General features: G+C 45.4%; 1 protein-coding gene across 5 annotated transcripts in view; it reads left to right on the top strand.

Moving 5' to 3' along the window:
- Unc-115a (Uncoordinated 115a) overlaps window positions 1-21,808 on the top strand; it is a 513,253-nt gene that overhangs the window by 179,508 nt on the left and 311,937 nt on the right. For all 5 annotated transcript variants that reach the window (XM_070531410.1, XM_070531409.1, XM_070531407.1 and 2 more), the window contains exons 5-6: window positions 9,309-9,435; window positions 14,085-14,178. In XM_070531410.1, the coding sequence (XP_070387511.1) occupies window positions 9,309-9,435; window positions 14,085-14,178 (221 nt within the window). The remainder of the gene's footprint in view (window positions 1-9,308; window positions 9,436-14,084; window positions 14,179-21,808) is intronic.

Below are 21,808 nucleotides of genomic sequence, written 5' to 3'. Positions count from 1 at the left end.
CTCTTCACGGCATAACATGCATTGATCATCTTCAGACCTTCCGAGACAGTTATCATTCCTGCTACCGTGCCTGCAGACAAAAGTACATTAGTGAGAATGTTCCTGCTGCTTAAAGCATTAGTAACACTACTGCTGGAGTAGAAAGCTATAAATGATATTGCAACTCTGGCATTGAAGCCAGCTGTTGAAGAAGTGGAGGACAAAGTGACTCGTGACTACGAGTTGTGGTTTGAGGCTTGGCTCGGCACTCGTCAGCGCGGCCAGCCAGGACTGGGGCCTGCTGGCGTAGACTGAGAGACCGTGCCATTCCCGCATTGGCGCCCGTAATGTGGGGTCCCGGCTGCGTTCCGGGATGGACCATGATCATGGGGAAGGCTGGCAGTGCCCGTTCCATGGCCAGTAGCGACGCCTGCCTGGTCTGGTGCGTGACCATCTTTGTGGTGCGAGCTGCACCTCTGGCGTTCGCTGAGGAGCGTTTCTGCCGGCTGCTCCCCTGTGAGTCATCGGGTCTGGCATGGGATATGGGGGCAAAGCGGTCTCTTATGGGCTGCTGAAGCTCCCGGTGCCACCATTAGAGTTGAGACCTGCTGGCGCGGTTACTGTATCAACGCAACAAGTTGTCGAAGCATGGAGACCACACATGGTTCCAAACTGTTAGGAATGGCCGTACAGGGTGACAATGTGCCAGCTATTTCAGCCAGCTGCACGTGTTCCGATACAACCGGGATGGGACGCACTTCAGAGAACTGTGGACAACCGGCAGCCACGTGGTGCGGGGTCAGCTCAGGGAAGTTCTCAAGGGGAGGTAATTGGCGGAACCTCCCCGTGAGCTTTTCGAGACACCAGACAATGCGTTACCCGGCCGCGCCACCCGGGACGGAGCAGAGTTCTACGAAGCCCCTCTGACGTCGGCTCCGGACCTTTACACCAGTGTGTGTGTGTGGCACTGAAACCTGTGCAACACTGAAACCTGTGTGGAACTGAAACCTGTGTGGCACTGAAACCTGTGCAACACGTGTATGTGAGCCCGCCTCCTTCAAAAGTGCGGGTCATCTTCAATGACGTTGTACTATGACATCGAGCGGAGAGGATATAAGCAGTGATTGTCGGCTGCTAGTGCGTGCTCGTTGTGTGCTCATTGTCGTGCTAGAAATGTACTCGTGAGCTGTGTGGTCGTAAGCTGTTCGCTGTATGTTAGTCTTGCGGGCTCCAAATGGGAGTCACGTTAAACTGTCGATGTATGTCTTGTCTAAGATGTAAATAATGTAAATAAATCCTGCTCTCCTAAGTCCCGACGAAGAGTCAAGCTCCTTCCTACAGCTACGACTGCCAAATCTGACAACTGAATGGCAGCGGCGAGATCATACGACGAATGATGAATCTAATAAAACCCAGCAGCGCAGCCGCGTCCAGCGGCTCCGAGATGTCAGAGAGCGACGACGACTGGGCCGTTGATGGTAAGGGAGCTGCTAAGGCACGCAAAGGCAAACCGTCACAGAAAACGGCTTGGAAGAACTGCTCATCAGGTAGCAAAGCCGAGAACAGGAGTGGCACGTCATCCTCGTCCGAGCCCTAGGAGGGCGAAGTCTCGGACACTGGCAGCGGTGCCTGGGCGCCAGTGGCAGCGAAGACAATGACGACAATTCCAAAGAACAGCAGTTCAACGACTGCTATGATGAGAACTTCATGGGCATTTGAGGTCAGTTGCCAATGGTAGTAAAAGCGGCACAGTTCGAGCGACGATCATCATCTGCAATCTTCCCCTCCTGTTAACTGCGTGGTGCAGTGCCGTGTGGTCTCTGTGCGGTGGAATGGCAGCGAGCGGGCGGCTGCTGCTTCCGGCGACCTGCTGTATGCACTCGTCAGAACGAGGTCGAGGAGGAAGACCGGACCAGGTGTGCCTCTGGGAATGGTTTAGGGCCTTCTGGTTCCTGCAAACCTCGACAACTTGGGGGCTCCACCACCTGGTCTGCCTCATCTTCACAAAGCATATGTCCGGGATGCCAGCCAGGTTTAGGGCCTTCAGGTTCCTGGAAGATCTTGGCGACTCGGGCATTACTTGCTTCGCCGATTCTCGTTTGGTGCAGCAGTCTGTAAGGTTTGCCCGCCGCTGGGGGTGTGGTGCTGTCACCGCAAGCTGCCGTGGGCCAGTGCCATCATCGCCTTCACAAAGGGAGGGGCAGTATGGGAATTTTGCCATCGAAGCCAGCAGTCTAAGAAGTGGAGGACAAAGTGACTCGTGAGCTTTAGCTGTGGTTTGAGGCTCGGCTGGGCGCTCTTGGGAGCAGCCGGCCAGGAGTGGGGCCTGCTGGAGGGGATTGAGGGATCGCGCCGTTTCCACAATGAACAAAACCAAGTCAAACTAAAACATACATCACTATAATTTATTAAAGCACCTGCCAAAACAACACACACTCCATGATTTGAAACGTAACAGGGTGGGTACAGCAAGTTTGCACATAGCGTAAAAAATGTAAACACCTTACAAACGTAAATAGGACATGAAGCAATGAATGTTGGAAATACAATGCATTAACCACCAAAACAAATAACCAAATACAAACACAATATTTTGGCTAAGAAATACATGTTGGTAACATTGTGACATTGATATCAAAAGCAGCATAAAAGAAACACTATAATATGTATTCTAGAACAGTGACAATGTTTGCATGACACCACTAAGATTCAATTTCATCAAAGGTTTTTAACGTGCTCCTTAAAGCCTTTAATGCTATTCGACTGCAAAACAGACGCCGGCAAACTTTTCCGTTCCTTAATCGTTTGCGGAAAAAATTAAGCGTACATGTCCAGGTATGCTTTTGGGATTGAGAACATGCAATGATTGCCTGACCTGATGTTTCTAGCCTGCCTGGGAGCAAGACGGGGTGTGGTTTCAATATTGCAGTGGCCTTTTGATAACTAAAAAGAAATGCAAGTCTAGCCAACTTTTGCCATTGAGCCAGTGGAGGCAAATCAAGTATGTCATCACCTTTTTCCTATGAGAAGTTTCCTATCCAAGTCTCTATCCGATGTGAGAGATGTCTGCTTCTTTCGCGAAAAGATGAAATCATACATTGCTGTCTTTCTACCACGATCACACGCATAATGGTACTCTAAGGTCTTTTGGCATTTAAAAAAAAATTTTTGGGCTTGTGCGAAGCAGCATCACGACTCTTTGAGAACTAAGAGGCATTCAGCACACGCAGCGATAGGAAGTCCTCTTTCGCTTCAAGCTTGAACCAGGGTGGGCGGTTTCTAGGCATGGCCACTAGGGGGTGAGCATTTAGTTCGAGTTGCTATCCGGACAGGCCACCATTAGAATATGAACCTGGCAACGTTTAACACTAGAACGTTGTCTAGTGAGGCCAGTCTAGTAGTGCTGTTGTAGGAATTAGAGGGCAGTAAATGGGATATAATAGGGCTCAGTGAAGTTAGGAGGCCAAAAGAAGCATATACAGTGCTAAAAAGAGGGCATGTCCTGTGCTACCGGGGCTTAGCGGAGAGAACTAGGAGTCGGATTCCTGATTAATAAGAATATAGCTGGTAACATACAGGAATTCTATAGCATTAACGAGAGAGTGGCAGGTCTTGTTGTGAAACTTAATAAGAGGTACAAAATGAAGATTGTACAGGTTTACGCCCCTACATCCAGTTATGATGACCAGGAAGTCGAAAGCTTCTATGAAGACGTGGAATCGGCGATGGGTAGAGTGAAAACTAAATACACCATACTAATGGGCGACTTTAATGCCAAGGTAGGCAAGAAACAGGCTGGAGACAAGGCAGTGGGCAAATATGGCATAGGCACTAGGAATAGCAGGGGAGAGTTATTAGTAGAGTTTGCGGAACAGAATAATATGAGGATAATGAATACCTTCTTCCGCAAGCGGGATAGCCGAAAGTGGACGTGGAGGAGCCTGAACGGCGAGACTAGAAATGAAATAGACGTCATACTCTGCGCTAACCCTGGCATCATACAAGATGTGGACGTGCTCGGCAAGGTGCGCTGCAGTGACCACAGGATGGTAAGAACTCGAATTAGCCAAGACCTGAGGAGGGAACGGAAGAAACTGGTACATAAGCAGCCGATCAATGAGTTAGCAGTAAGAGGGAAAATAGAGGAATTCCAGATCAAGCTGCAGAACAGGTATTCGGCTTTAACTCAGGAAGAGGACCTTAGTGTTGAAGCAATGAACGACAATCTTGTGGGTATCGTTAAGGAGTGTGCAATGGAAGTCGGTGGTAACTCCGTTAGGCAGGACACCAGTAAACTATCGCAGGAGACGAAAGATCTGATCAAGAAACGCCAATGTATGAAAGCCTCTAACCCTACAGCTAGAATAGAACTGGCAGAACTTTCGAAGTTAATCAACAAGCATAGGACAGCTGACATAAGGAAGTATAATATGGATAGAATTGAACATGCTCTCAGGAATGGAGGAAGCCTAAAAACAGTAAAGAGGGAACTAGGAATTGGCAAGAATCAGATGTATGCGTTAAGAGACAAAGTCGGCAATATCATTACTAATATGGATGAGATAGTTCAAGTGGCTGAGGAGTTCTATAGAGATTTATACAGTACCAGTGGCAACCACGACGATAATGGAAGAGAAAATAGTCTAGAGGAATCCGAAATCCCACAGGTAACGCCTGAAGTAAGGAAAGCCTTGCGAGATATGCAAAGGGGGAAGGCAGCTGGGGAGGATCAGGTAACAGCAGATTTGTTGAAGGATGGTGGGCAGATTGTTCTAGAGAAACTCGCCACCCTGTATACACAATGCCTCATGACCTCGAGCGTACCAGAATCTTGGAAGAACGCTAACATATTCCTAATCCATAAGAAAGGGGACGCCAAAGACTTGAAAAGTTATAGACCGATCAGCTTACCGTTTGTTGCCTACAAACTATTTACTAAGGTAATCGCAAATAGAATCAGGAACACCTTTGACTTCTGTCAGCCAAAGGACCAGGCAGGATTCCGTAAAGGCTACTCAACAATAGATCATATTCACACTATCAATCGGGTGATTGAGAAATGTGCGGAATATAACCAACCCTTATATATAGCTTTCATTGATTACGAGAAAGCGTTTGATTCTGTCGAAACCTCAGCAGTCATGGAGGCATTACGAAATCAGGGTGTAGACGAGCCGTAAGTAAAGATACTGAAAGATATCTATAGCGGCTCCACAGCCACCATAGTCCTCCATAAAGAAAGCTGGCACGTAAAACCATAAAGAAAGCAACAAAATCCCAAAAAAGAAAGGCGTCAGGCAGGGAGATACGATCTCTCCAATGCTATTCACAGCGTGTTTACAGGAGGTATTCAGAGACCTGGATTGGGAAGAATTGGGGATAAAAGTTAATGGAGAATACCTTCGTAACTTGCAATTCGCTGATGATATTGCCTTGCTTAGTAACTCGGGGGACCAGTTGCAATGCATGCTCACTGACCTGGAGAGGCAAAGCAGAAGAGTGGGTCTAAGAATTAATCTGCAGAAAACTAAAGTAATGCTTAACAGTCTCGGAAGAGAACAGCAATTTGCAATAGGCAGCGAGGCACTGGAAGTCATAAGGGAATACATCTACTTGGGGCAGGTAGTGACGCCGGATCCGGATCATGAGACGGAAATAATCAGAAGAATAAGAATGACCTAGGGTGCGTTTGGCAGGCATTCTCAGATCATGTACAGCAGGTTGCCATTATCCCTCAAGAGTAAAGTGTATATTAGCTGTGTCTTACCAGTACTCACCTATGGGGCAGAAACATGGAGGCTTACGAAAAGGGTTCTACTCAAATTGAGGACGATGCACCGAGCTATGGAAAGAAGAATGATAGGCGTAACGTTAAGGGATAAGAAAAGAGCAGGTTGGGTGAGGGAACAAACGCGTGTTAATAACATCTTAGTTGAAATCAAGAAAAAGAAATGGGCATGGGCAGGACATGTAATGAGGAGGGAAGATAACCGATGGTCATCAAGGGTTACGGACTGGATTCCAAGGAAAGGGAAGCGTAGCAGGGGGCGACAGAAAGTTAGGTGGGCGGATGAGATTAAGAAGTTTGCAGGGATGGCATGGCCACAATTAGTACATGACCGGGGTTGTTGAAGTATGAGAGAGGCCTTTGCCCTGCAGTGGGCGTAACCAGGCTGATGATGATGATCTACCATTGGTAGTCAGTACGAACTATCAGTAGGCCAGTAGTTAGTAACTGCATTTCTAGCACTTGCGCAGGCAATATCCATGCTACCTTCCAAGCGCTAGGAAACTTACTAGACTTCAGGGAACTATTAAAGGTGCTTGTGAGAAAATACAAGTATGCTTCCATACGTCTTATACAGTTCGTCGTTGATGCCATCAGTGCCACATAGGAAGGTTTGTGTGCTTTATACACTTGAGAACGACCTTCATTGACTGCTAGCGTACACATCGTGCAGACTGAGAAGGAAGGTTACTTGAAGCATCTTTTACACCATATTGACCCGGGTACTAACCTTTCTCTGTGGTACTGCATTTCACCCACTGACAACTTACCGTAGTTTTCGCTTAAGATGTGCCTGTGTGATTGGAACTTACTGGTATGTTATTGATGGTTCTATGCTTTGTTGTCACTGAAGCTTGTGTAAGTTGATTGTATGTGTCTTGCTACAGGACACGTGGGTTCCAACGACGGGCAGATGCGATTTTCGCCGATCGCCGACTGTGTTCGTCACTGTTGTTGTGCTTTGAGCGAAACTTGCTTTGGTGGGCACAGGTGCACCCAATGAGTTTTTCTGCTGTGTTTTTTTCACCGTCTATACTATGTGACATCTGGTGGAGGTGCTAGCGCATTCATATACCGACTGCCGTGATCCAAAGCCAACGTCACCAAGGACCAGTGAGCTAGCCATAGGCAGCAAGGACTGCTACCAGAGTAGAGACTTCTACCTGAAAAGATGGGGAAGTGCATGGCCACAATGGCAGCTACAATAGCAGCCCCAGTGTCGCCAACGCCGATTGTGCTGCAGCAGCCCAGGGAGCCACCGACCTTCTACAGATCAACACCTGAGGAGTCAGAAAGCTGGCTGGAGATGTAGGAAAAGGTTGCTACATTTAACAACTGGAACAGTGACGACAAGCTGTGATGTGTCTTTTTCGCATTGGAAGAAGCCGCCAGCACACCTAGTTAAAAAACCTAGAAACCACCTCAACAATGTTGGACCTGTTTCACAGCGGCTTCCTCCAGACATTCACAAGCCTCGTGTGCGGAGATCGAGCTCGCGCTCTACTAGAAAGCAGGCTGCAGCTGCCGAATGAGACCATCACAACCTTCATGGAAGAGATGACCCTCCGGCATGCCAACCTGAAAATGTTGAAGGAGAAAGTCTGCTTCCTGATGCGGGGTGTCAAGCAAGAACTTTTCGCTGGACTGATCCGCAACCCGCCGCCGATGATAGCAGAGTTTTTGACGGAGGCAACGATTGAGACGACTTTGGAAATGTGCACTAGGCAATATAACCACCAAGTGCTCATGCTGCAGTGCGCAGTCCAAGCATCTGGGATCCGACGAACTCCAAGAGAGCCATTGTGAATGCAGAACTGCACCAGATCTTGCCTTTGTCGCAACCTCAGGTGGCCTCGGTCACTGACATGGTCAAGGAGGAACTAAAGCCAGGAGCAACCCCAGCCAGGAGTGATGACATACGCAGCTGTCGCCCGCTGCCATGGCCCCCTGCACGCCCGTGCCCAGGGCCCCGCAGCACGCCCTACTGGGGCCCAGAGCAGCATTCTAAGGAAGACCGATGTTTGGCGTGCCCCCAAGCACCATCTGTTCTGCTATCACTGCGGGGAAGTGGGCCACGTCTACCCCTGATGTGCATATTGCGAGTTCGGACTGCGAGGGTTCTCCATCAACGCATTGCACCTGCAGAAAGGTAAACAGCCTCATGATATCGCGGACTACCTTGCTGCCACTCACTGGAGCCCTTGACGACTATCCCGTTCGGATTCACCAGGCCGTTATCTGTTGCTGTAGTGCTGACCATACACTGGTTCAGCCCAGGGCCAGTCCATCAGCTTGTATCTGATAAACTAAAGGCACCAACCGATGGGGGTGCGGTAGCTGTTTGTCAAACTGATGGTCTTATGCCGACAATGAAGACGCTTCAGCGGTGACGACATATCAACAAGATGCAGCCATCCTGGCGAAGCCTAGAAGCAAACAATGGGCCAACAAAACCTGATGACTGCAACGGTTCAGCCGCAGGTCAACATGACGCAACTGTGATCTGATGCCAAGATCTAACTGCAGTGCAAGACAAAGAACCATGGACGTCATTGTGCTTCTCTACGGCCACGCAGTCACCGCTTTAGTGGATGCAGGAGCCAACTACTCCGTCATGAATGGACCCATGGCTGCTCAGTTGAATTGTTAAGACTGCATGGGAAGGCCTTCAAATTCGGACCACTGGAGAACACCTTATAACATCGACTAGAATCTGCATGGCAAGCATTACTGTTCATGGCTGGACCTACCCTGCCACCTTTGTTATCCTCTAACAGTGTTCACGCAACATCATTCTCGGCATGGACATCCTGAACCAACGCGGCGCATTCATAGACCTGAAGTCGGAATCAGTAATGCTGTCCGAAGGTAAGCGATACTGCCGGAGAGCTCTTGTAATCGCCGCACCTTGAGAGAGCTGGAAGATAAAGTAAGCACCCCACTTCGCTCCAGCATTCCCATTTCCGTCGGCACCAAAGCACTTGCAGACATAGGTATTATCAAGGGTGATCAACATCTACTGCTCGATTGTGAAATTTGTTTCGCAAGAGGGATTGCTCAACTGCGTGGAGGGAAAGTGAAAGTGCTTGCATGGAAGATTTTGAGTGTTCTGTATTTGTAAATACAGAGCTCTATGTAGATTACCTATTTATTGTAGAGTGTAAATAAGGGTTAACTGCTTGCTGTTATCTGTCAACACTGATTTCAGTTAAGTAGTTGCTAAGCCTATCAGCTGCCATGCTTTTATCACCAGACTTGCCTAAGGTCATAGAAATTTTGCAAAAGGCGTATCGTGCCCAGGGGGTCTTTCAATAGGTGACTATTGTGCCAGTGAGTTTTATGAACAGTGTGTTGAAGTGATGCAAAATGTTCAAACTGCCAGCGGATAAAAGGGAGTATTAAATAAATAGTGTGCTAATGCAGTGCACAATGTAGCTCTATAGTGAATCTCTGGGATTGTATTCCCAGTGACAACTTGTTATGAATGTGCTTTCATGTGGTGTGTGTGCTGAAGGACTTTTTGTTTTGCTTTTTTGTGCAGAATGTGCAGGATGCTCGGATGATCTTAGGGAAGGTCAAGCCTTGATTGCGTTGGACAAGCAGTGGCACATTTGGTGCTTCAAGTGCACTCATTGCAATGTTGTTCTTCATGGAGAGTATATGGGCAGGTAAGTGAAGTGCAGGAAGTATGCTTCCATTGAGCGTAATTGATCAGGTTTATTTATGACCAACAGCTTGCAAAGTCCAATACAGTGCAGTCCACTTATAACGATACCCTATATAGCGATATATCGGTTGTATCGATGGGTCGACATAGTGTGTCATTTTATGCATTAGGTCTATGGGAAAAAAAAAACTTTTATAATGATAGGTTATTTACTGCATATCGGATATAACGATCAAAATTTTGCCGTCTGGATGGCGTTTTCCGTGCCAAATAATTGTAACATTTGCGTTGCTTAGTTCCCTGAAACAAACGATGTCGAGATGAGGCGATGTTTACCTCCGTAAGTTCGTGCCTGCCGCCATTACCGCGCAGCGCGTGCCGCCCTGCCCGCGCACCGGAGAATAGCTGAGTAGGCGCAGCGCGCCAGAAGACGACGCTAGCTGCTTCATGCGCGTCGTCGGCCACAGTCGCTCCGAAAGAGACGGAAAGAAAAAGCGACAAGCAAAGTGGCGCAGTGGCGCCCGTCCCGCGTCTTTCTCTATCGCGATAGCAGGCTGACGCCACCGAAGCAGCATGCAACCAATGGTTCAACCCAGTTCGAAGATGGCGCCGGCAAAGCGCAAAGCTGTGTTGCTTGACATGAAGCACGCAGCCACCGCCGGCCACCGGCCTGGCTCCAAGACTATCAGACCAATTAGTTCGCGGTCTGTCATTGTGTACAGAGGTTGTAAATATGTGTATATAAGTACAGTGTGCATGCTTTGGGGTTTTCGTTACTAATACTTACTAACAACTAACCACTAAAAATAAGGGAGGGAGTATGTTATATTCAGTTTCGTTATTCATTTCAGTTCTTCATTCCCCAGGGGGCGCTTCTGTTCTTCATTATATATATTGGTTGTATATTCTAAATAAACAGCTTTTTACTTCGGGACGGCTGGAGTCTGACTTCCACCTTCGGTCAACACCACATGGCGGTTGCAGATTCTTGAGTTTCTGCTTGGTTGCCACGGTCCTCTGTCAGGGATACGCAACACAATTACAGCAGAACAACATTGTCGCACTTTTTCATGCGAGCCGATGTGGGGAATGCAAGTAATTAGATTACCCAGCAGGTTGAACGGCCCGTATCCAGCGCTCTCGCCTTTCCCATTCATACAATTGCGATGGAAATCAGTAAAACTGAACATTGTTACTCAGTCCTTCACGTTCATAGCAATTTACAACACAACAGTAGCGCCGATTGCAGCGTTTCTTCGTAGCGCACGGAGCTATTGCGGTTGCCGTCGTTTCCGCGATCAGCCATATGGGTGAGCCAGCAAACACTTTATGGCAGTTCGGCGGTGTGTCCGACTAGCGTAAAAATTCATAGCTCTCTTTCTGGGTGTTAAATGCGCAAAACACTCGTAATATGGGCCAAAATCTAGTTAAATTGTTTCACAGTCGCTAGCTGCATAGGCAACTTAACAAGGGAGTCGGGCTTCGCACTACTCAATTACTGCCTCTTCGCACCGGCAGGTGGTGCTCCGCGTCTTGCAAAACTCCAGAGTCTGACGTCTATGGAAACTCAAACTGGTGGCGCCACAATGCCGCCACGCCGCGCTGCTGCTGATGGTGATGGCGGCTGTTTACTTCATCTGCCCATTGTTGCAAAACTTCCGTAATTTTTCTGCCAATGTCCGGTATATAAGACGAGGGTCGACTTTTCGCAATAGTTTTTTGAAAAAAAGTTCGACCTATATTCCAGTTTTTATAGTAAGCATGGAGACTGCTACACAAGAACTCGGCCGCCACTAATCCCAGGTCAGCCTGTGTGGCTTCGCCATAGTCAAAGCTGGGAAAAAGCCATGATCGGTCAACGTCAGTCCAGACCCTTGCAGATGTGCTGCAAAGACAGACACCAAAGGCATCTTCAGGAACCACATCCATTTATGACCAAGAGCTGCGGAACACACTGTTACCGAAGCTTCACCAGAGGGCTGCGACACAGTCGAGTAAAGTACATCAGCGTACAGCCAAGAGGATCCACTAGTTCCAGCTCAGGTTTTTCCTCTGCGAGATCCACTGCAAGTGTTTGTTCCAAATGAAGGATAAAGCCTCCTGCATGATACCCCCGCTTGAAAAGTGACTTGACGTAACTAGTCAATGTTGCTTAAAAATTTCCTAACATGATCACTTTCAAATAGGCTTTATGTGAACATCACATTTGTTAGCTAGAAAGCTGATTCTCATTAAAAAGGGGGCATGTTATATATGCACATCACTTCCTGTTGTCTTGCCATCTCTGTGACTTCTTTTAAATGAAGACGGCTCGCGCCCCCTATGTAACACATCCTGAATCTGTACAGCCTGAATAAACAGTTCTACTTCTGCTCTTGACTTGGCTGGCCCTGTATCGTACTCACTCCAGCAGCACCGACACAACTATCTTAAAAGCCATCAACCCCTCCTCATTGAAAACAATAAACTCTTGGCTATACTTTTGATCCTGTAAAATATTACGGGTTGCATTATCTCATGTCTTTTTTTTTCTCTGGCATTATATTCATTTTCCTTCCACATGCAGTAAGGGCGCTGCAATATCGTGATGCTAATGCAAGCTGTGCACCTGAAAGCTAAATAATGAGTCAGTACAACAATAGGTAAAAACACACCCATGTACGTAGTCACATTTAATTTAGGGAAGTGCTAAACAGTGTGACTAAAAACCTTTGAGAACAGCAGTGCACTGATGTTGACACTGTGCCGTGTCGTCGCTTCTCGCTTTTTGTGTGTTCATTATATGAAACGAAGAATAGTTTATTTCAAATCTGCATAGTCAAAACTAAACTAGAGAAGCAGTTTTCTTCATCCAAATGGCTTAATTAGCTTCAGATCAGTTGCTCAGGTCTGCCCGTAGTAGACCCACAAACTCTGATAGGCCTCACCTTGGGTGAATGCAGTTGACATATTGGCTCAAACTGTGTGTGGAGATGGCAAGGGCCGATGTTAGTACAGCCAACACCATGTGCCACCTATATCGTACCTTTCCAAAAGAACATTATTTTGGGACAGGAACTGTCACTACAGCTCACTCCTCAACCCTTTTGTTTGCCATTCATTCCCAGCATGCTCTGCATATATGCCACCTTTTACATCGCAGTACAGTGTGGCCAGTAGGTGAGGAGTAGGCAAAACAGGTGGTTCGAAGAAATTTACAAAATTCATATGAAATCTGTGCAACTCTCAAGCCTTGCGTTTTCAAGAAATTGTGAAAGTGTGCAGGAGAATACACTTGGCAAATTTCGAGATCCATTGGGGTCGAGAAATCGCCAGAGTTGCCCTTTATGTGGACAAGAAGAAAAGAAAGCATTCTGCTGTAGTCCACCAGTTTATATGAACCTCCACATTTTGTGTGGTGGCTGATAAGTTTTGTTAAAAATACCCTGGAAATTCCAAACACAAGCACTTGGCATGGCATTTCGGGCATTGCTTGTATTTAAAATGGCAAAGAAGCATTCCGTACATTCAACTAGGCAGGCTTGTTTTGGAGCCATGTGACGGATACTTTTCTGAAGCTGCCATGGCACTCGTGCAGTGTACTAGTCCACTGTGGTAACACAGTTTGTTGGGATGAATCGCACATGATGCAATTAACAAAGCATGGCAAGAATAAGGCTGAAATGTGAGGCACTTCATGCCAGCTACAATTTTGAGAGAAGATGAGCAAAACGAGAACAAGGTGAAAGCAGGAGCCAACATTTCAACAAGTCTGCTTGTCAAAACGTTGGCTCCCGCTTTCACCTTGTTCTCGTTTTGCTCAGTCTTGAATTTCCATCTCCCGCCTTCCCTCTGTTTTCCCTGAATACTGAGAGAGGTAAGTCGTCTTGCAGCTTTGGATCATCTTGTATTCCTCCTGTTTTTGAAGAAATACATCAATGGAGTTCTGCTGTATTGTGTTCTGTATTTTTAAATATCTTAAGATGAACTCTCTATTGTGTGGAAACATAAGCAACCAGAAGAAAACTGTGTGTATGTTTTTCTGTATGTTTGCATCCATGTTAATATTAGCACCATGAGCATGAACTTTTCATCTGGTACATTGAGTTAACCCCTTTCATATCATGCTATTATCCCCAATTCTGACCAAGAATGGCAAAATTATTTTTGAGGACCCCAGTTGCCAACATGTCTTTACTTCCTCAAAAAGCGTGAATTCACTTCTGCTTGCGCTGCCCCATGAATTGCATGCTGCCGTCTACCATAAGCTCTACAAAGCACTGAGACGAAACCATGTTGATCCATGACACTGCGAGAAAATTGAAAGTACGGTTGACAAGATGAGCTCATTCTTGGCCGCTTTTGCAAGGAATGTGTGGACGAATTCGGCTCGTCCAAGGCATGGAAGGGGTTAAATCTCTTGTGGTGACAGGTTACGGAATGTCAAAAAGCGCAGTTTTTCTTGCCAATTACATTCACTTCAGGCAGGAAAGGTGTGCTGTCAGAGCTGCTAAAACAAGACCATATGCTGCTGCCATTTTCCCTGAGCCTTGAAGTATAATAGAACAATTGCTGCCTTTTCCTACAAGTCAGGTGGTTGGTTTATTGGCCTGCTTGGTTGTTTGTTGGTGAGGATGTCACATACAGTGCACTTTTCCCTTTATTTTTCAGGGAAGGTCAACCCTACTGTGAAAAAGACTACCAAAAGCAGTTCGGTGTCAAGTGTGCACATTGTGATCGGTTTATCTCCGGCAAAGTGTTGCAGGTATGTTTGTCATACACTGTTTTGTGTGAGGAATTCTTTATTAAGGTGAAAATACTGTCGAATGTTGGGGCTTTAGGGGTATCGCTGACTGACTCCTTGGGATAACGCATTGTTTTAGCTTTTATATATATATATATATATATATATATATATATATATATATATATATATATATATATATATATATATATATATATATATATATATATAAAAACAATTAGGTGTTACTTTTAAAGAGGGAAATTGCACAGAGATCGCCTTTTCTTTCTTCGCTGTTTGCCAGCCCATATTTGAGAATACTTTTGGTAATTTGCAAACTTAATCAATTATCAGAGGCAGTGATATCTTCTTAGATGCCAAGCACAATAAATTCATGCGAACATGTGACTAACTCATACAAATATTCATTGGCAGGCGTTATTTATAATTTGAAAAGAAACCACATAAACAAAAACAACCAATGGAGATGTGTTTGACAATCCTTTCTTTTTGTTCTCTGCACTTATTTAACACAGAAAAAAGAAGAGCTTAATAGTGCACATGGTAATGCTTGCTTCGCAAAAATGTAGATGCTTTTCCTTGTGCACAAGCATCGTATTATGCATTGTGAGCATTTCTGTGTCCACCCTCTATGGCCATCCTGTTCTTCCAGAAAAATTGATGGAATACCAGCCTGTCCAGTCTGCCACCCTTCTTTGAACATAGTTAAGCAAACATCCTCTAAATGTTAGAGCTACCATTTTCAGTTCGAAGCAATGTCAGTGCTGTATTCGCTTCCTTGCATATTACTGCAATTTAGGAGTGCAGGAAATTCGACATGCTATTTAGGTGCCGGAAATGTGACCTAATGGGCTATTATCACATTCTTCTAAAAGTGGCTAGTAAAAAAGCAATAAGGTGTTATTCACTCAGGTTGGCAGGCGTGTAATATATTGCATATGCGGGTTTTCGCTTGAGCACCTCACAAAAAGACTATCATATTTACATATGAATACAGTTAAACCCACTTATAACAATATTAGTTTTAACAATATATCAGATATAACAGTGAGCATCTGCGGTACTGTGAAGTTTTGTATGTGTTCTGTGGTAAAATAAACTGCTGACTATACTTGGTTAAATCTGGCTACTGAGTGTCAGCGCCAAAAGGAAAAGTAATGAAAAAGCCTTTGCGCATGGCTAGCCTCCGTGCGTCTTACTCCCATCTTCCTTCCACCTCTCTGTGCTGTTCATTCATGTTTTGCTGGCATGGAAGGGAGACGGCAGATAGGTGCATGAGGTTGGCCATGGCATGGGGATGGGGGCCGCCACTGCTTGAGCTTTTTTTCCCCATGATTTCACATTCCTTTTCCTTTTGGCACAGACATCCAGTAGCCAGATTTAACCGTTATTTTATTATTTACATTGTGTTCATAAGTTATCTAACCCACCTCTGCTATGTCTCTAAATAAGATAGCAGTATTTGTAAATAAATAAATAAATAAATAAATAAATAGCAATTACGCTAGGCCTAGCTGCTTTGACTTTCGCGATTAAGCTTCTTGCCGCTGTGAGCAATGGCACCGAGCACCTTTGTGGTCATTGTGATTGGCTTCGAAGCTCGGAAAGCACGGTGCGTTGCCTAATATTGGTCTCCTAAAGTCAGCTTCACCTCGGCACAGCATTGTTACGTGGTGAAGCATACACGAAAGAATTACAATGATGCATAAGCGTGGGAAGAGGCAATTGTCACGGGACACAGTATGTATTCTTTAACTATACACGCGTGCATCCGCCATCTCATGTCACAGTACGAGCACTGATATGCCTAATAAGTGTACTGGCAGGCCTTCAGAGCTTTTTCGGATGTGCCTGTGGCGATTTGAGCCCTTAGAGGCATTAAGAGAAATAGATTCATTTTTTTTTTTAACTGCTCAATTTTTTTTCGACGTTTTCGTGGCCCCTAGAAAGTCCGAAACATCTGACGTTGACTGTACAACTAAAATGATGCTTCAAATGGTCTGTGGGGCAAACGCGCTGCGGAAGGAGGAGTAGAACAGAAACAACTTGTGCATTGAGGAGTTAACGGGAAAGGAAGCTTGCCGCCGCATTTTTGAAGGAGCTTGAGCTCGAAAAACAGTGTTAACTGATGCCGAGATGCTGGTGTGCCTCATCCAAACCTCCAAACCATCCCTCATCCAAACCAGTGAAAAGCAACACTGAGGCATTGTGCATGGGCTGAGAGTATGTCAGGACAGTTGAGGTTGACTTACCAGCTGTTGAGAGAGTATCTTATTTGTGGCAAAGTTCGGGCTTCATGCCTATGAGCTTGCTATCAGTTGATAGAAATAGCTCTTATTTGAAAGTATTTGCCTCGGTATGCATCTCTTTCTTATTCGTATTTAAGAATGTTCAACTCGATTTACAGTGTTTTTACCATTTGTTTTGAATATATTGCCACCTGGTGTTTTGAGCCAGCGAACATTCAGCATTGCGTGCCCAGCCAAACGGCGAAGAAGACGACGAAATCGAAGATCCCGCGCCAGCTGGAGAACCGTCGCTCAGTGCTTGGCATTTTTCATCTCTGGCTGATCCTACTGTCACTTATTCTTGTGTTAGAGCGTGACAAACTGGTGGAGGTGCTGGATAATTTAATCTATGCACCACACCCCTCCGAGCAGTAGGATCTCCAGCCCCGTACCGGTGGTTACGCCTGTACACCGCACCAGCAGAAGGATCCGTGGACAAGCCCCTGAGTTTGGACTCCTCCCAGAGAAAATGGCAGCTCCGACCACGCCACTAGGTATGGAAGACCCAACGCCGATTCATTGTACGCTGCTGAACCCGCGAATGCCAAATCCCTTCCACGGCGCCATACATGAGGATGTTGAAGACTGGCTGGTCCACTATGAACGTGTTGCCGCGTTCAACAAGTGGGATGACACAGAGAAACTGAAAAACGTATATTTCAGCCTTAACGATGGTGCACGTGTTTGGTACGAGAACCGTGCAGATGCCCTAAATTCATGGGCAGAATTCAAAACACCAGGTGGCATTATTCCCCCTCCCTATTCCCCCCCCACTGTCACTTATTCTTGTGTTAGAGCGTGACAATATCTTATTTGCTGTGCATTTTACTTACCCCGGCCTTCTGTTTCCTTTTTGAACAAAATAAACACTCCTCCTTCATTGAAACTGGTTTTGGTCGTCTTTGTATTTTTTAACATGCTTACTACAGTGACAGCATTGGGCTACATGGTGTCAACTCGTCTTGATATAAAACAAAATTCTGTGTCACTCGGGGAATTTCGCAAAAGCACTGAAGGAAAACCTGGAAAACTCGGGCAATTTGGAAATGTCAACTTGGTAGACAGCCTGGTTGCTACCTGGCAAATATACCATCCACATTTTGTGACATTTTCTAAGGTGTTGCAGTCTTTTTTGCTCCGCACTACATAATGACATGGATTAGTAAGGAAAAGAAATGTTTCAAGGCATCATGTCAAAATCCCACAGTGGTGGTGCCTGTGAGATTATGGAAACACTTTTAGAATGCATGTTGGGCAGGTGTCATGCAGTTCCTTGAACTTGTAAGGACTTGCCTAACTTGAATCTACAGTGAGCACAACAGTGATGTCTGTGTCAAAAAAAAAAAAAAGAATGTGTATAGGTTCTTGCCCGATGTTATACCTGGCATAAGGCAGCAGAACACTTGAGATTTCCTTGGATGTAATCAAGTGTTTCAGGTGCGTCGATGATTACCTGACTTCTTTATCTGCAGAAAAGGTAGCAGACAAGCAAAATTTTGGCACTGCTGACGAAGGACCATATAAGGGGGTTGCAGTTAACATTTGAAGTACCTGAAAACTGCAATTTCTGGATCTCCGGTTAAGCATACACGAAAAACACACCTTCGCAGTACAATGTTCGTCGTGAAAAGGGTCAGATCTACATATTCTAAACTTCTCAAAAGAGGCATAGCATTATCTAATATGACACAGGCAGTCAAGAAGTTGTGATTCCACTAAGAAAAAGACGACTTAGGTGCACATGTACTCTGACTTAAAGGCAGCAGATACCCACCACAGCTGCTAGTTTCCATGGCTGAAAGGGCAATAGTTAAATAGTAGCAATAGTAAAAGGCAAAAGAAGCAGAAGTCTCAAGGAAACAGACCGGCCTATAGTCCTTGCCTATACATTTACACACAGTATCTCGCAGACCTAAGAAACTGGCTGGTAAGCATGGCATCCCAGTTTTGCTGCCAAGCGAATTAACAGGTTTGTGCAGAAAATAAATGACTGTGTGACAGACTGAACCAAAAAGCAAAGCTGTAGCGTGCACCGTGCCTCATGGTTCATGGAATGCACCTCGGAAAGCTGTTTACAGGATACCACTATCACTCAAGTTTCGTTGAACAAACGGGATGCTGTTTGAACCACACAAAGGCTCGGGGAACAAATATGTATGTGGCCTCATCAATGCCCCAGGAAACATTGCAGGGCAATTCTAGCAAGATCATGAATATAAAGAAATGGGGAAATTTTGTGTCTGCCATGTTATACGGAACTGCAGGCGAGTGTGTCAGTGCCCATTCTGTCAGCTTGACGAGGCAAGAAGTGGATTTTCTGAGTAGCAATTGAAGACTGTTACATGGCCACACATTTACGACTTATTTTTCATTGTTTTGTTGTTTTATTCTGCCATGTTTTTTCAAATAAATGCCCGTTGATAGTTAGTACTGCACCTGTTCAGTCTTGTTCTTTTGTCTTCTACCTTGTTCACGTTGTGTCATCATGCTAGCACAAAAAAAGATGCAACTGCACCAACTGACAAAATTTCAACCATTACTAGTACAGTCGAACCTCGATATAGCGAAGTTTTATTTGCAGCGAAAATTTGAGGTTTTAAAGTTTCAGCATTAAAAAAAATTTCAGAAATTCTCGGAACATTCCGGGTAGATATCTCGTTAGTAAGTACTTGTAAAGAAATCGCAAGAAGGTTAGGCCATAATAGCGCTGTTATGAGTGCCAGCGCGTGCGGTGCAGATCACACTGAGATCAATGTATCGACATAACTAATGGCATCCGAGATTTGATATTTGTGGGTGTTGCGTCGCACAGCGCCGTAAATCTTGATGCTATAGCTGGTGGCGATTAGTGTCGGGAGCCTGTGCCGACAAATTAAAAGCAAAAGTGTAAAATGATACGGATATTGGTCCTGAGCCCCCCAAAGAAAGTTGGTTTCGCCAGAAAGGTGGAGCATTGATGGGGATAGCAAAGAGACTTACACGAAGTAAGGTTCATAGTTTTGTCGGCGTCACGCGCTCAGGCAAACATTAACTGATTTCTCTCGATGATCGCGAACTTAGCCGTAACACGAGTGAGTACTTCTTACCGTTGCGTGGGAACAACAAAGTGTGCTTGAAGGCAGCATCCTTTTCGGCTTGTCACGGAGAGTTTACTTCCAAGATAGATACAGCATGTGGCCTGTGCACGGACATCCCTGAGGAGGAGAAGGCAGAAAGGCACAGGTTCCTGCCCTCCACCTCAGTACGTACTTAATCAGGTTGCCACATGTTCACTCCCTCTCTAATTCCTTTGCACAAAAGGAATCGTCAGCTCTCATATGTTTTCCAAGTTTACCAACGTGACAGATGGTGCAGCGGTGTTTCCTGCCTACCGCGTCCCTGCATGCGCGCTTTGACAGCAGTTTTGCCACTTAAACTTTTCATGCAGAAGGATGCTTGAAATAGCTTTTGCCTCGGCCGACTTAGTCTTTTGCTAGATTCACTAGCCATACAGACTCCAAGTACCTAATTGAAATGGCCGAAAACTGCATTAAATCGAAACTGTCACGAAGTGACTTCAAGTTGTGAAAAATACATGGTTTTCAATGCGACGAAGGTTGCGAAATGAAAATGGTTTATTAAATCACGAATTTCATTATACGGAGGTTTTTGGCCTATCTATGGCATTTTATTTTTTTAATTCAATTAGCATTCTTTGCCTTCTTCAGGCACTTTGAGGATATCCATCCATCTAGCTTCATACGTTAACCCAGTGGCTAAAATTTCCTACTATCTTGGCCCAATAGGTATGTGCCTATGGTCTTCACATTGTGGTCATTGCATCTTGGTCATTCCATCTTGGTCATCACAGCTTTGTTATCGGGCTCTAGTCATGCCATTGTTGTCATGCCTTTTATGCCTACACAGTGGCCCCGTGTTGTCTAATAGCACGAGCTGCTTGGTTTGTGCTCGGGGTTTTGCATGTTGATGTCATCGTGGTCGTTACAGCTTCATCATTCCAGCCTTGTCATTTGACCCTAATCATGCCGTCGTCCTCACGCTTTTTATGCCCACACAGTGGCCCCATCCTGTCTAATAGCTTGGACCACTAGGTTTGTGTTCGTGGTCTTGTTGTCATCGTGGTTGTTGCATTGTGGCCTTTTTGGATTCGTCATCCGACCCTTGTCATGCTGTCGTCGTCACACGTCTTACACCCACACCATGGCCCCATCTTGTCTCATAGCTTGGGCCACTAGGTATGTTGCATTATCGTTGTCAGACAGTCATCGTCAGCCCTTTGTTCTCGTACTATCAGTATGCTATTCATGTCATGTATCCATTGCAATACTTTTCTCATGATTCTGTCGTAGTCATTCCATTGTCATCATTCCAAATTTGTCATAAGACTCCGATTGCACCTTAGCCATCATACATGCGTCATCTCATCGTCTTCATGCCGTCATCGTCACACTGGTGTCTTATTATCTTTTCAGGAAAGTCACCCCATTGTCCTTATACCATTGGCATGCCATTATTATTGTGTTGTTGTCATTCATTCATTGTCATCTCATTGTCGTGATTCTGTCGTGGTCATTCCAAATTTGTCATCAGACCTCTATAGTGCCTTAGCTGTCATGCACTCGTCGTCATCTCATTGTCTTCTTGCTGTCACGGTTATGCTCACATCTTATATTCATAATTTTAGGTAAGTCATCCCTGTGTCATCATGCCGTCGTCATACCACTGTTGTTTCATCGACGCCATTCCGTTTTCATCGTTCTATCTTAATCATGCTGTTGTGATTCAATCATGATTATGCCAGCATTGCATGCCATATCTTTGTTGCGTCATTGCCATGCATTCATTGTCATATAATCATGTCATCGTGGTTGCCCCATCATCATCACTTCATCTTCGTCATCCTAGTGTTGTCATACCATAATTCTCACGCGATAGTTGTGATCAGTTGTGAACACTCGTGGCCACACTTTCATTATACCTTAGTTATCATTTGAGAGCAGTCCTTTGTCATCGTGCCCTCCTCATCGTAGGACCTTCGTCATTCCAACATTGTCAGTGTGACATAGTTATGCTGTCATGGTCGTGGCCAATCCTGGCAAGCGAGCGTCGTAGCAAAGAAGGCTGATAACAGAGACAGCGTGTGTCACACGTAGCCGAAGCAATAGAAATGTCAGAATGACCAATACAAATTCCTAATAAAGGTATCTTCAGCAGTACGGTGTGCTGCTACGTTTCTCAAATGCTAATCGCATTAACCCTTTCATGATGGCAGATATAAATACCACGAAAAATTTTTTTTTGCTATCTAAATGTGTGAAACACATTGAGAATAAGCATAATCA

Source organism: Dermacentor albipictus, chromosome 1 (genome assembly GCF_038994185.2).
Source record: "Dermacentor albipictus isolate Rhodes 1998 colony chromosome 1, USDA_Dalb.pri_finalv2, whole genome shotgun sequence".
NCBI classification, from domain to species: Eukaryota; Metazoa; Arthropoda; class Arachnida; order Ixodida; family Ixodidae; genus Dermacentor; species Dermacentor albipictus.
The sequence above is the reverse complement of the archived record's forward strand: the minus strand, read 5'-3'. Positions and strand labels throughout refer to the sequence as shown.